We start from the raw sequence: 14,155 nt of genomic DNA on the forward strand, positions 1-14,155 counted from the left end.
CCTGGGTATAGCAGGAACAGAGGCCTCGCGGTGGCTGGATTCCTGGGCACTGAGCCAAGATATACCTGTGTTCTGGGCTACTGCTCTCCTCTTACTCATCTCTAGGAATTCTCAAAAGATCACACATAATCACTAGGCACTGAGCTAGGGGAGATGTTAGGAGTGTGACAGTAATGCTTTTAGGTTTGATGGTTTCCATAAACTGTTCCCTCCCTGGCTCTGCTGGTATCTAATGGCTCTATGGAAGGAGGGCACTGCCTGAGGAGCAGCCTGGAAAGTGCGTATCTATTCACTGGATAGGGGAAGGGGATTCCCCCAAGGCCACAGGGCCAACTGGCAGTAGTCAGAGTAGAGTGAGTACCAGTCATCCCTGCTGAGAATGGTCAGCTAGGGATCTTCAGAGAACTCTTCTCCATCTCTGGCAGATGGCTAATCATTCAGCTGCCCCCACCAACAGAGGTCCTTCCTCCCCCTTAACCACATCAAGGCCCTTGAGGTGCTAGGCTCTAGGGTTAGGGACAGCAGATACTGAAAAACAAAGATAGCTCACAATGCCCATCCCTTCTCTTTGTTTAAGCCACAGAGTCAGGACAAAAGACCCACTTGGGCCTCTGCGGTGGCCGCCAAGTAAGAGTAGACAAGCCCAGAGCCTAGGCAGACAAAGAAAACTAGCCTCAGGCATGGGAAGGAGCTCAGCTTCCCCAGTCACCTGCACACAGACAGAAACAATCCTTGTTCCTCACCACACCCTGTTGAAAGATGGCTGGGAAAGACAGCATCATTCTGTGGGACAGAATCTGACCCGGTACTGGACGATTCGGCAGTACATGAAAGTACTAGGAACACAGGGATTGCTTCCTGGCTTCCCGACATCTGTCCTGGAGGCTCCTGTACAGCTGAGGTGGCTGTAGCATAGCAGCAAGCTCTTGAATGGTGGAAAACATACATCTTTCGAGAAGGGGCAAGACAGACAAGATGTAGCTCAAGTCAGACAGTGAAGTATGATGTAGCCAAGAAAGTGAACGAGAGCTGCAGCCACAGGTACTAATTCTCAGCCTAGGCCACACAGAAAGGGTCTGGTGTGGTATACGGGCCCACTACAAGAATGTTTTAGTCGGCTCTCCTAGAGCCAAGGTAGCCCTCATGCTTCCGGAAGACCTCAGCCACATGGGAACCAGGGTGTTTCAATCCTGTCCCTTCTGAAACCAGCTCTGGCCTCTGGGATCAGTGGAAGACCTTTGGGGTTCAAGAGACCTGAAGCTCCATGTGGGTCAATCTGTAGTCATATGGATGAGCTGTGTGTGTTCTAAGTGCTGGGAACATTCATGAATCTACCTGTTGGGACCATCCTGCTCCAGAGAAGCCTTGGTCTTTGTGTAAGGCCAAAGGGGTAGAATGACTGAGTACTGAGCCTACCTGCACCCCAGATCTAAGTTTTTCTCAATGCCTTGGGTGGGAATGTGTCTACTGCCTACCTGCTGTATCCATTGCTTCTTTCCGAAAGGCTAGAAACTGGGTTAAAACAGGAAAAAAAAACAAAAAAACAAAACCCGGTCTTCTAAAATAAGCAAACATTTTTGGGGAAGATGAAAGAGCCATCTCTGGCTCTGTTACTATGGGAACACTTCAGAATCAACTACAAGATAGGGAGAGATGCTCACCCTGGACAAAACAGCCTGGTTTCAGCCCACGCAGGCTTGCTTGCTTGCCTGCCCAGAGGTGAACATGCTTGCACAGGAAGTGCAGGAACCTTCTGGACACCCAGAAGCCAGTTCCTAGCTCCAGTGGTGTGGGCAAGCTACCCAGACAGGCAAGTCACCTGTCAACCTGACTTGGCCTGTGCTTTCCTACCCACCCTGCCTTTCCAGGCAAGGACAGCCCCTGCTTCTTTTCCTATTCTGCAACACCCTTAGCCTGGCACTGGTTAATTAGGGGCCTTTGCATATGCCAGCAGGCCCAGCCTCAGCCTGTCTCCTACCCCTGAATCCACAGCTGCACACTGTTCCTCCAGATCCTGCAGAAGGAAGTACAACACGGCCAAGCTGGTTCCTGACCAGCAGTGCCCAAGAACTCCACTTGCGTTTGGACAGAGATGAGACTGTTTGCTGGTATAAAAGGGCTAGAGAAATAAGCACCTCCACCTGGGCATCAGTCTCCTGCTGCAGAAGCTCCAACTAGGAGCTCTGATCTATTCCTCCCTCAGCCTCACGAACAGAGACACCCCAATTAAAAATATAGTTGTAGGAATAGGAACACACGTGTGTGAGCACAGATGTGCATATGCCATGGAGCATATGTGGAGGTCGGGGACAATTTTCAGGAGTTAGTTCTCTCTTGCTTTACTCAGAGAATCAACGTTGGTCAGATGGGGCTGAAAAATCAGTTACGATTAGAAAGAGACCAGCATCAGGTAACATCTTCTGGGAAATATATCCTTTTGGTAGCACACAGAAGCTGTGGTCCAGAGGGGCCAGAGCTGCATTTCAAAGCAGCAGCTGAACTCGGTGTTACTGGCAGGGTTAAGGGGACATGGACAACAGTTGAGGCTTGGTGCCGAGAGAGCCAGAAAGGCCACTGGTGTAGGTGGAGACCCTAATGCTAGGAGATGCCAGGACCATGGGACAACCATCAAGGACAGGAGCAGGATAGAGTGGAGCTCTGAATGACAGAGACTGCAAGGTGAGCTGCCTAAGCCCTAATCATGAGTGACGATCAGATGCAGGACATTGAATCTGATTTACATTGCAGGATTTGATTTACATTGCTGGATGTTGGTTTTGCTTTGTTCAGATTGTGACTGTGCCCTGGTTCTTCCCTCTTAGAAAAAAAAAACATTTAATTTATATTTTATTTTATTTTATGAGGAACACACAGTTCAGAGACTGATCACTTGAACTGTTTGAATTTTTAAAGACTATAAGACTTTTTTGTTTTGTTTCCTCTGTCCTGGAACTCCTCTATAGACCAGGCTGGACTTGAACTCACAGAAACCCACCTGCCTCTGCCTCCCGAGTGCTAGGATCAAGGCCTGTATCACCACTACTTGATAAGACTACAGAACTTTTGAAAGTTGTAAAGTGCTTTAGGTTGTAATAGTGATATAAGATTCTGGATAAAAAAGAAAGGGAAAGTTATGGTTTAACAGTAATGTATTGGTGTGTCAAGTGGATAAGGGATCAAGGTCCCGGTTAGTATATTTTTTTTTTAGTCAGTTTGATACAAGCTAGAGTTATCTAGAAGGAGGAGTCTCAATTGAGAAAATACCACCATTAGATTGCCTGTGGGTAGGGCATTTTCTTGATTAATTATTGATGGGGAGGCACTCCTGGGCAGGTGGTGCTGTGGTATAAGAAAACAGGCTGAGTAAGTCGTGGGGTGCAATCCAGTAAGCAGCACCCCTCCATGGTGGTCTCTGCTTCAGTTCCTGCCTCCAGGTTTCTGCTCTGAGTTCCTGTCCTGACTTCCATATAGGATACACTGTATAACCTGAGAGATAAAAGAACCCCTTCCTCCCTAGTTTGTTTTTTGTTATGGTCTTTATCACAGCAACAAAAAGCAAACCAAGACACCCACTGAACCATCTTCCCAGCCCATGAATAAAGATTGTTCCATGACAGAAGCAGGGTACAAGAAGAGGCTAAGGCAGGGAGCTGTCTCTCTAGCGATGCTTGTCCATCAGGATGTGAAACAATGCGACTGTGTCTGTATCAAGTTCCCTCCTCTCTCCTTCCCCGCTCAATGGGTCCAGCCATACACTGGACATGCTGCCTGCTTTGTCTGTGTCACTACAGAGGGCCAGCGAGCTGTGTGGCAGGCCCTGTGTGGAAGAAGTCCTCAGGAAATCTGGCATTAGAACCCCAGGTTCCATCTACCCACCTCCTTTAGAATCTACCTTCTTCCCTTGCCCTGTCACATTTCCCACAGAGCCTCAGTCAGTTTCCTCAGGGAGGGCCCAGAGAACTACCCCCCAGGGTGTTCTAATCCTGACCTCTCTTCCCAACCTGCTTCCTGACTGGGCAGCACCCTTCCCTGTACTTCCTCCATGGTCTGCAGCATTCACTGAGGCCTTGAACAAAGATGTGCATAAGAGGCTCTCGGACAAACCCCCTGCATCATGTTCCCCGCCACATCAGCACTCAGTGGATTAGGAGGTGGTGCTTGGAGGCCACCCATTAAAAGAAAAGGTGGAACCAACTTACACTCACTTATGCACTGAGTGTAGCCTTTAGGCCAGGCTGGGCCAGCCCAGGAGACTCGGAGAACAGACCAAAGGAGGACAATGACGAAAGCACTGGGTTCCTTGACATGTGCACCTAGAGGACTAGGAGAATCCCTTGGGCCTGCTATGTGTGGGGTTCCTCCTTTGCTGCCTCTGCTATCTTAGGTTAGGCCTGGTGCCTAGCATGGCAAGAAATGTTGGGTTGGGGCCTGGAGAACCCTGGAGCCACGGCAGGTGCAAAGCAACCTAGAAACTTCTCCAAGGTGTAGTGTCAGTAAAACAAACAACAATAAAACCAAGTTGTTGAAAGTCACATACACTGTTGACACATTCTCATATACAGGCAGGCCTATTTATAAAGCCAACACAGGGGTGCTCACAGGAGCGGGTTTGAGAAGATACAGTGCCTGGGGAGTTGTCACAGGGCTAAGGTTTCCCTGTGTCTGAACTGCTGCTGGTGACAATGTGGTCCTATTTTAAGACCCCCCCCACAATTTTTTAAAAGTGTTGTTATGTAACAGAAGGGTTCCCTGCGAGGATCTGAGCGAGAGGGACAGTACGCACAGCCCAGGGAAGCAGGCCCACAGGGACTGCAGGTCAAGGCACTTGTCTACTCTGCATTCAGCGTGTGATTGAAGGGACTGAGGCAGCCTGCTTACCCAACCTATAGACTTGTCAAAGACACTGCCACACCCAGAAAGGAGCAAAGGACTGCCTGAAATGATTCTCTGACATGTTGCTAAATACTTTTCTCAAACTTGGTCAAGGATGCAGGATGTACGTGCAGAATTCTCAGGGCATCTCAGAACCTTTCTGTAAAAAAAATTAATTTCATTATTTTATGTATGTGGGTGCTTTGCCTGCATGTGTCTGTCTGTGTACCACTCGTGTGCCAGGTGTCCTTGGTGGTCAGAAGAGGACATTGGATCCTTTGAGACTGCCCTTATGGACAGCTATTGGCTACCATGTAGGTGATGCGAATGAAGCTCAGATCCTCTAAAGGAGTAGCTAGTGCTCTTAACTACTGAGCCATCTCTCTGGGCCCCTGACCAACACTCCTATCAGGCTAGGCCCCCAGTCTTATAGGCTAAGGAGTTTAAATCACAGAGGTGGCTGAGGAGGAATGCCACACATACCAAGCCCACAAGGGATTCTCGTACGCCCTTCAGGTAGAACTCATTTCTGGAGGGAGAGGTTCTAGAAACCACAGGAGGAGCTGCAGGGAACAAACATAACGGGAAAGAGGTTGCAGCACCTGCCTGAGGGATGACTTTTCAATTTCAGTATCAGCGAGGAGGGAGGAAGGCACGGAGGCTTTGCTTCACCTTGCAATATCCCTGTGCTGTCTTTAATAGGTCAGAGGACCAACACAGGAAAGGCAGGAAGGAAATTATTTTTCTGAGTACCTACCATGTGCCATTCTGGGTTTCGGGCACTACACCATTACCTAACTTGGTTCCTACAGTTACTTTGCTTTGTTTAAGACAGTTTCCCTGTGTCGTCCTAGCCCAGACAGTCCTGTCTCTGCCTTCCGAGCAGAGAATTACAGGCACGTACCACCAAACCTGGGATCCTATAGTTAACATTCTTGTGACGTAATGGAACTCCACTTTATGAGTTGAGTTACCAAAGAGCTCCAAAAATTAAACAACATGCCTGACTCCAATTCAACCTAGAAAAATATGTTTGCAAAAGGGTCCACTTAATTAATATATAGTGTCTTCTAGATCAGTAACAAAAAAACTGATCGTCCAGTAGAACAATGAACATGAACAAAAACTGTGCACAAGCCAAAACTGTTGGGCCAGGGACACAGGAGTGTCCTGTTCTATATGTGTGAGGACCTAGGTTCAATGCCCAACACCACAGAGAAGTTATTTGCACAGTTAGTATATTATACAGAATCTCACTCATAGGGAATAGAACATGGCAACAGGTTTTTTTTTTTCTCCCTTACTAAAAAGCAGATATTCACTCAGGAGGCAGAAGTAGGAGAATCATGAGTTTGAGGCCAGACTAAACTACAGAACAATCCGTTCCCCACCACCATCCCAAAATCAGAGCCATCAAGATGGCTCCAAAGACAGAAGCACTTGCTGTACAAGCCTAGCAATCTGAGCTTGACCCCCAGAACCCAAGACAAAGCAGGAGGTAAACAACTAGCTCCACAGTGCGGCCCTCTGCCCTCTATTTACAAGCCAGGGCCGCATACTATGGGACAAGTGTCCCCACACATGTATGCACATAAACACACAAAACCCTTAAAACTATAAAGTTAAAAATATTAACAATACTGATGAACTGCTGAAGCCTTGAGAAAAAAGGATGTGTGTAAAGGTAGGGGTGGGGGGCAGATCTAGGAGAGCAGTATCTTCTGATACTTTAAAAGTACCACAAACATTAACCCAGGCAGGAATTCTATTTCAGGCTTTTTCTTATAAATGGGCTCCCACAAATGTACAATGTACGTTACGGAAGACTGGATCCACCAGTGGGTGACGATGGGCATCCACCTGAATACTGGGCAGCTATATAGAGTGATCAAAGGTAGGGGTAGGGATGAATGCCTAGAAGCTCAGCACTTGGGGAAGTAGAGGAAAGAGCATCTGACTCCTCAGTGAGTCTGAGGCCAGCCTAAGCCAGAGGTCCTGACTCAAGAAAACAGCAGATGCAACAGAGCAGGCCTGTAATTCCAGCACTGAGGCTTAGGTAGCAGCCTGCTATAGCAAGACCCTTTCTCAGGCAGAGGAAAAAGATTACTGTACACTAGCTTAGCCTGAGCAAGTCTCTGACTTTGATCCCCAGCCCTTTAATAAATGATAAATAGAATGAACATATTTTAAAACACTCTCTAAGAGATGCTATTAGTGAAAAAAACAAGACAACAAGCACACACTAAGGGCTGAATTGTGCACGTTTCTGTTCTCCACGTGTAGATACATGCACTGGCTTACGGCAGGCCTTCTGGAAGGACTCTCAGGACAAAGAAGAGCAAGACTAGGTCTGGGCAAAGGGGTATGTGGGTGTCCTTTTTCACAGCAGATTCTGTAGTACCATGTAGTTTGATTAGCAAAGACACCTACTACCTGCCTATCAATGACAACAGTGAGCACGGGTAGGTGCAAGGTTCTAGACTTGAGTGCCTCCTCACCCACAAGTTACACAGCCTGGGAGAAAGGATGAGCCATGGAACTGGACCCTCACCACTTGACCAGCTCTCAGAGAGGGCTCTGGCAGCCTTTCACCTTAAAGACCTGCCTCTGCCACAACCTTCCTGCCTGTCAATACCTCTGTTGGCAAACCCTGCCCTTAAATTTCTCTCTGCTAATATCAAAACATCATGGGAAACAGAGAAGAAACAAAAACTAAGAGGGTCTGTGTGGCCTGCCAAGTCCATCTAACTGGGAGCCAGCCACTCTGGGAGGGGTGTGGAGGGGAGAAGACCTAGACTAGAGGTAGAAAGGAGCGACAGCCCACTGTCCCTGGGTGGGGCAGGGTGCGTGTGGGGAGACTGGGCTGACAGGTGCTGAAGAAGGCTTTTAGGAGGCAGACAGGGTAGCCCTGGAAGGTGGATGATGACCCAGCCATGAAAACACTGCTCCTTGTCACAAGGAATGGCAAAGCTGACTGGAAGGGCACTGAAGGCCCAACCTTGGAAAAACTTGTTTTCAAGTAGTAGAGTTAGCCTTAGTGAGAGTCTCCTCGGTGCCCAAGATCACACGGGGGAGGTGAACCTGCTCCAGAGCTACAAGCCCAAAGTCCTCTTTCTCTACTGCACATACGGCCCCTGAACACCCAGGCCTCTAGAGGACACATAGAGCTCATCCATGCCTCTCCCGAGTGCCCAGAGGGAGTAATGACTTGCTAGAAGTCACTCAGTTAATTACAGCCCTGTATCAGTTTTGAATTCTCTTATCTGTATCCCCCTGTCTACCCTCTGAGAATGCCACACACCTGAAGCTCTGTAAACACCTGGCCAGGGGGGCAATTCACACAGCTTTAGTGAGAAACAGTGGCAGCAAGCAGCCTCAGAAATCAACAAGGCAAAGTACTCACGTTGAAGAAATTGGTCTTGTTCCTCTCGCAGAAGAGCCCCTGTGCCGGCATGTGCTGCAGTTGTTGCCATGGGATACTGCTGCCTAGCAACACATCACGGGCCCACTGGAGGTTCTGGGGAAACAAAAGTAGGTTGGAAGTGAGTGTGTGGGCTGCTCAGGGTGCCCATGGGAAAGCAGGTGGTCCCTTCTTCATGGCTGCATTGGCAAAAACTGTGGTCAAGAGCAGTTCTTCAGACAATGATCCTATAGCTCCAGGAGGCTCTGGACCAGAGCTCTGAACACTGGGTTGTGGGATGCATTTTTGGAAGTAATTTTTTTTTTTTTCCTGTTCACCATAGCTGACTTAGGAATGTGACCTCAGACTTCGTAAGGCAGTGGGCATAGAGGGGCCCCTCAGCTAGCCCAACCCTACAAATCTGCCTTGTAGACTCAGTGTCCACACATTACTAGGTACCCCTATTAGCCCCAAAGGCAGACCCTACTCATTTATCACGAATCCTTACTTATTATAACCTGTAGTAGAGTTGCCTTAGAGGCCTGGGCTTTGCTTGGGCTCAGACTCTCTTGGCAATGGGGCTTCTTGCTGGAACCCATGTAGGAGTCCTGAGAGGCAGAAGGGAGAACAGGTACAGGCCTGACTTAAGACTGTTTCACTAGGCCATACAGAGATCAGTCCTTTCCCACCACGCGTCTGGCCACACCTTCCCCTCTCTGGGTATGCGGCTGAAATGAGAAGCCTAGACATGCCCCTTTGGACCCATGACCACTTCACCCTTTCTGCGGTATTCACCCTCCCCATCTAATCGACGTTCTCTCCTGAGCCTCTTGTTTGCCTGGTCCTGGACCCAGACTCTGACTCCAGGAGCTCCAAATGCTCATCTGTTCCCATTCTGCATGCCATTACTACTCTAGGTCTAAGTAGAAACTCTGACTCCAAGTGAGATACACACTGCCTGACAACTGAACCTCTGACCTCTGCTCTGCCTCTACAAAGAGCCACCCTCCCTCCACCAAGGAGTTTCCTAGAACTGCTCAGGACTCTGTGGCCAAGGGTTGGAGACACACAAGAATGAAGATCTTTTAGCAACAGGCACAGGTGAGGTCTTAAGTATGCACCTCTAGAAAAGACATTTAAGGCAGAAAAGGCTTGAGTTTCCATGGAGCTAACAGCAGACAGCCACTTTCCAGCAGGCTGGATAGTGAAGTTCAACACTGACTCTAAGTCCGGTATCTTCAAGGGCAAGGCCTGGGTCTCAGTACCAAAGGCTAATGCCTCAGAAAGTCAAGGCTGCTCTGCCCAAGTAAGACTATACCCCTATCATCTGACCGGACCTGCAAGGAGGGGCAGGGAAGCAGTGGACAGCCCAGCATGAGAGCAACCACAGCAGGTAGAGGGCACTCTGTCCACATGACCCCTGGCAGCCTTGTAGGTGGAGGTGGTTCTGGCTGAACCCGCTGAGTCCAGATACCTGTTCCTACTTGAAGCTGGCATGCTGAGTGAGAGCAAGCACAGGGTCTAGCTCCAGGAGGAACTTCCACCAAGGAAAGGCAGAGGCCATTCTTTCCGAGGCTCAGCTGCTGGTAGGCTATGTCCACTGCCTCTAGCATGCACAGGCCTTTCCAGGGTCCCAAGGGAATATGCTATCTCTTAAGGCGAATAAATACACCAGTGGGGTTACTGCTTTCTCCACCCGAGGCCCAAAGAGTAGGGGTGGGTGAGATCAGAGTGCTCTACCTTTGACTTTGGTCCCCAGCTTTGAAGCACGGAGTACATGCTTCTTCACACGAGGAGCAGGGAAAACGTTCAGTCGCTGTTCCGCCCGTGCTCTAATGCTCCAGTAGGAACGACGGGTGGGCCACATTCAAATGCCCAATTCCCAGGCCAGCAGTCATGAGTACCACTGCTCTATACTCATCAAGAACTATATGGGAGTGAAGATATGAATGCCTCCAAATCCTGGACCCAGCAGACTTAGAATCAATTTTGACCTTTTTAATAATAGAAAAACGATGATAAACAGTTCCATGTTTAAAAAAAAGCCTAACATGGAGCTGGTGAAATAAAGTGTGGCCTATTAACCAAGAAAATGTAGTATGGCCATTAAAATTGTTATAATTAAGAATTTGGGTGCATGGGGCAAATTTTAAAAAAGCAGAATCAAAGTAGTATGTGTTGTATGCATAAAGAGCCAGGTGCTGCAGCACAAACTGCCATCCCAACACTCAGAAGGCGGAGGCAAGCGGAACAGAAGTTCCGGGACAACCCTAGCTCCCTAAGCAAGACCCTCTTTCCAAGAATGGAAGAGAAAAGGGAATTCTCCCATTATTCCTGGGACTACTACTCAATGAAAAAGGCATTCGGTGAAGTAGAGATACTTCCTGACTGTGCCCTGTGGGGTTGCCAAGCATGGCCCCTAAGAGGCCGCCAGTCTCTGGGGACAACATGGATGGCACTGCATCCTTCCTCCCTCCTGGGTTTGTTCCTGATCTTCATTCAGACCCTCAAAGAGTGTCACTGGGTTCTACTAGGTTTCCAAATCATAGAGGCTACTTCCTGTCTGCCCCATACTTCAGTGTCTCTCACCCTAAGGCCACACAATGCCCAAACCCCCACCTTCGACATTGCGATGGTTTTAACCTCACTTGCAACAGTGTCCTTGCAACTTCTACTGCCTACCTGGGCCCTAGGGAGCCTGTGATTCTGCTCTCCTCCATATCCATCATTGTGTACCAGGCCTGATCTCATCTCAAGATGGCGGTGCAGTCCTACCATCCACCTGGAAGCCTTACTCGCAACTTCCTCATGGGTTTCAGGACTCCACCGTTTCATTCACAACTCTGGTCAGAAAGGCCTTCTCTGGATTTTCCAAATAGCCACATCATCCCTTCCGTTCCCTTACCCAGTTTATTTCCTCCCAGACCTATCACTAGCTGCCAGCAGATGTGTTTTCTACCCCCTGATAACCAATGGACACACTTGAGAGCTTGCTTTTGATCCCTGGCTCCTCAAAATGGCCTTCTATACGGTAATTGCTCAGTTATGATGTTGAACCTGTCCAGACACACACTAAAACACAACTAAGTCTGCCACTCATGGATCTTGGACAATGAGGGAGGACATTCTACTTTCTAAGCTTAAAGAATCTTATTTGTAACAGATGCTGCAGGCAAAGTGTTCAAACCCCTTCAGACTTCTGTATCTACATCCCTTGGTGGGAGTAAGAGTTGGGAAAACAGCAACCTTTATGAGGCAATCTGTCTCACTCCCTCTGTACCCCCCAGGCCCAAATACTCTATCAAATCAAAAGGCAGGCATACTGAAATGCATTCCTGATTTGAGCAAGGAGTGCTGCAATCTTAGCACCAGTGAGACTGAGGCAGAAGGCTGGCCACAAGTTTGAGGCTAGCCTCAGCTAGCCTAATAAGAACTTACCTTAGCTAAGACATTATTCTAGAAAGCACAAAGTAAAGCCTGCTAAGACCCTATTGGACATAGTGGCCCAAGACATTTTGAGAATACCAGGCAAAACAGCATTTTGCCTATGGGGCAAAGGAAGGTACTGAATACCCAGGTTTAGGACTAATATACTTCTTAACAGTTGGGCCTGCTACCTAGCAAGTCCAGGGCTCAGTGGTCCTTGGAGATTCTACACCAGAATGTGCACTACTGTGGGGTCTCAACAGTGATCAAACCAAAAAAGTAGGTTCCTTCCACACAAGCCTTCGGCCAAAACAGCAGGCTCTGTCCGGGCCACCCCTGCACAGACTCAGTGTTTGCCTTTTTGTGGCTGGCCTATTTCACTGAACACAACATCCTCAGGTTCATCCATATTGGTAGACTGAATAACATCCCACACTATTATTGATTACAAATTTTATTACTGTATTATTGAAACTGGGAATGTATCTCACCAACTCCATTTTTCTTTGGCTGTTTGGCTCCAGGGCCCATTTTATCAGTCTCTCTGCCCTGGACTGTAATATACTTATAATAGTTACAGCAAAAATTGGAGGACCTGGGCTCCAGGACAACAGGACATCTTTCACCCAGACCCTACCTACTGGTGAGGGCAGGAGCCCAAACGATAAGATATCCTGATACAACATGGAGGGCAGCCACATATAGGCATCAAAGATTCCCCAGGAGAAGACCTAGCCTTGGCAACTCTACAAGGCACAGTCCTCAGAAGGCCTAATTGGATGGGGGAAGGGGGTGGGGTGCTGTACAGTGACTACAGAGATGGAGGGGCAGAGGAGATGGGACTGGGTAATGGGAAAGAAGGGCTGTTTGCCTACCCACCCCATCATCACAATCCTGTACCACCAGCAGACTCCTTCAACAAAATAGCCCTGGGCCTCCAAGAGCGCCTAGCCATAAACCCTGGGTCTGTCCCTAGGAGAATCTGCTCCACAACACACAGCAAGGCAATGATTTTACCTGGAGTGACATGTGAAAGACCAAAGGGATCAGCAGCAGTTAAATGTCCATGCTGCCTGTTGGATCCCTGAATAGACAGACACCTAACAATCCAGCTGGCCACAGGAAAATGCCACTGCTAAGCCTATAGGCGGGTTGTGTACAAAATGTGCTGCTGTCAAATACACACATTGGGAAGTGTTTGTTAGCAAACACTTATGTGTGGAAAGAGGTCACTGCTTGCCAGTTAATGTTTCTGAATTAGTCAGCTACAACTGAGTTGTGTTCCAACATCTAAGCAGCTGCCAGCAGAGTTGGCATCCAAGACTCACCCCTAGAACAGAGCTTTGCCCTGAGCAGCAGGAAGTTATTAACTCATCCGCTCAGTAGAGCCTGGTGCTAACCTGTCATTCAAGTTGTAGATGGGAACTGGCGTTCAGCAAAGGCCTGTCAACGAAGCCCATAAAGGCTCCTCCAACAGTAGAGGCAGCTCAGGGACACAGTTGGGGTCCAGAGTATACTTGGTATGTTCTGGAAACAACCGACACAAACGACATTCCACAGTGCTGTCTCCAAAGGAGGCCTAACATTGAGAAGAGAGTGCCCGCCCCAGGGGAGTCTCTCTGAGAATCATGGTCAGCATTCCGTTTTCACAAATGAAGGAACCCAATCTAGGAGTTCGGTACGAGAAGAGCCCACAGAAACTAATGGATGTGGCTGGGCTGACTCGGCCGATCTACCACACGAACTACCACAGAATGACCAACATGACCTGGGGATCATTCCTGGGAAGAGCACAAGGGAAAACACATCACCCATAGGGGGACACACTCAACAGTGGAGGACTGTGGAGTAACAAGGTCTACAACTGAAGAACCTGATGCTCCAGACGCTCCGGCATTAATATTATCTGTACACGATAGCCAGAACAGTATCAGGCCTAAGAGTTTGTTTTCAGGTATGGAATCATGGTTTCTCTTTGTGTCTCTTCCTTCCCCCACCTGCCCCTTCCTCTATGTCTTCTTTCCTCCCCTCTTCTCTTTACTTTTGGTTTCTTAAAACCTAGCTGCCCTAAAACTCAAAACTCTGTGTAACCGAGGATAGCCCTGATTTTGTAATCCTTTGCCTCTACCTCTCAATGACTGGGACAGTTAGGTGTGCATCACCTCCGTCTGCTTGTATTTTTTTTTTTTTTTTTGGATTTTTCGAGGCAGGGTTTCTCCATAGCTTTTGGTTCCTGTCCTGGAACTAGCTCTTGTAGACCAGGCTGGCCTCGAACTCACAGAGATCCGCCTGCCTCTGCCTCCCAAGTGCTGGGATTAAAGGCGTGCGCCACCACTGCCCGGCTCTGCTTGTATTTTCTTAATCCTGACACAAACACTACTTTGACAACTCTCCTTCTGCGAAAGAGAAGTCTTTAATCAGCATATATTATACCTGGTGCCATGCTAAGTATTCTGT

General features: G+C 48.4%; 1 protein-coding gene across 1 annotated transcript in view; it reads right to left on the reverse strand.

Annotated features, from left to right (window-relative positions):
- Cabin1 (calcineurin binding protein 1) overlaps nt 1-14,155 on the reverse strand; it is a 58,019-nt gene that overhangs the window by 32,839 nt on the left and 11,025 nt on the right. The window contains exon 4 of the mRNA XM_041647533.1: nt 8,276-8,389. Coding sequence (XP_041503467.1) covers nt 8,276-8,389 — 114 coding nt within the window. The remainder of the gene's footprint in view (nt 1-8,275; nt 8,390-14,155) is intronic.

This window comes from Microtus oregoni, unplaced genomic scaffold (genome assembly GCF_018167655.1).
Source record: "Microtus oregoni isolate MIOR12 unplaced genomic scaffold, Mior012 000183F_ref0000375, whole genome shotgun sequence".
In the NCBI taxonomy this organism is placed as follows: Eukaryota; Metazoa; Chordata; class Mammalia; order Rodentia; family Cricetidae; genus Microtus; species Microtus oregoni.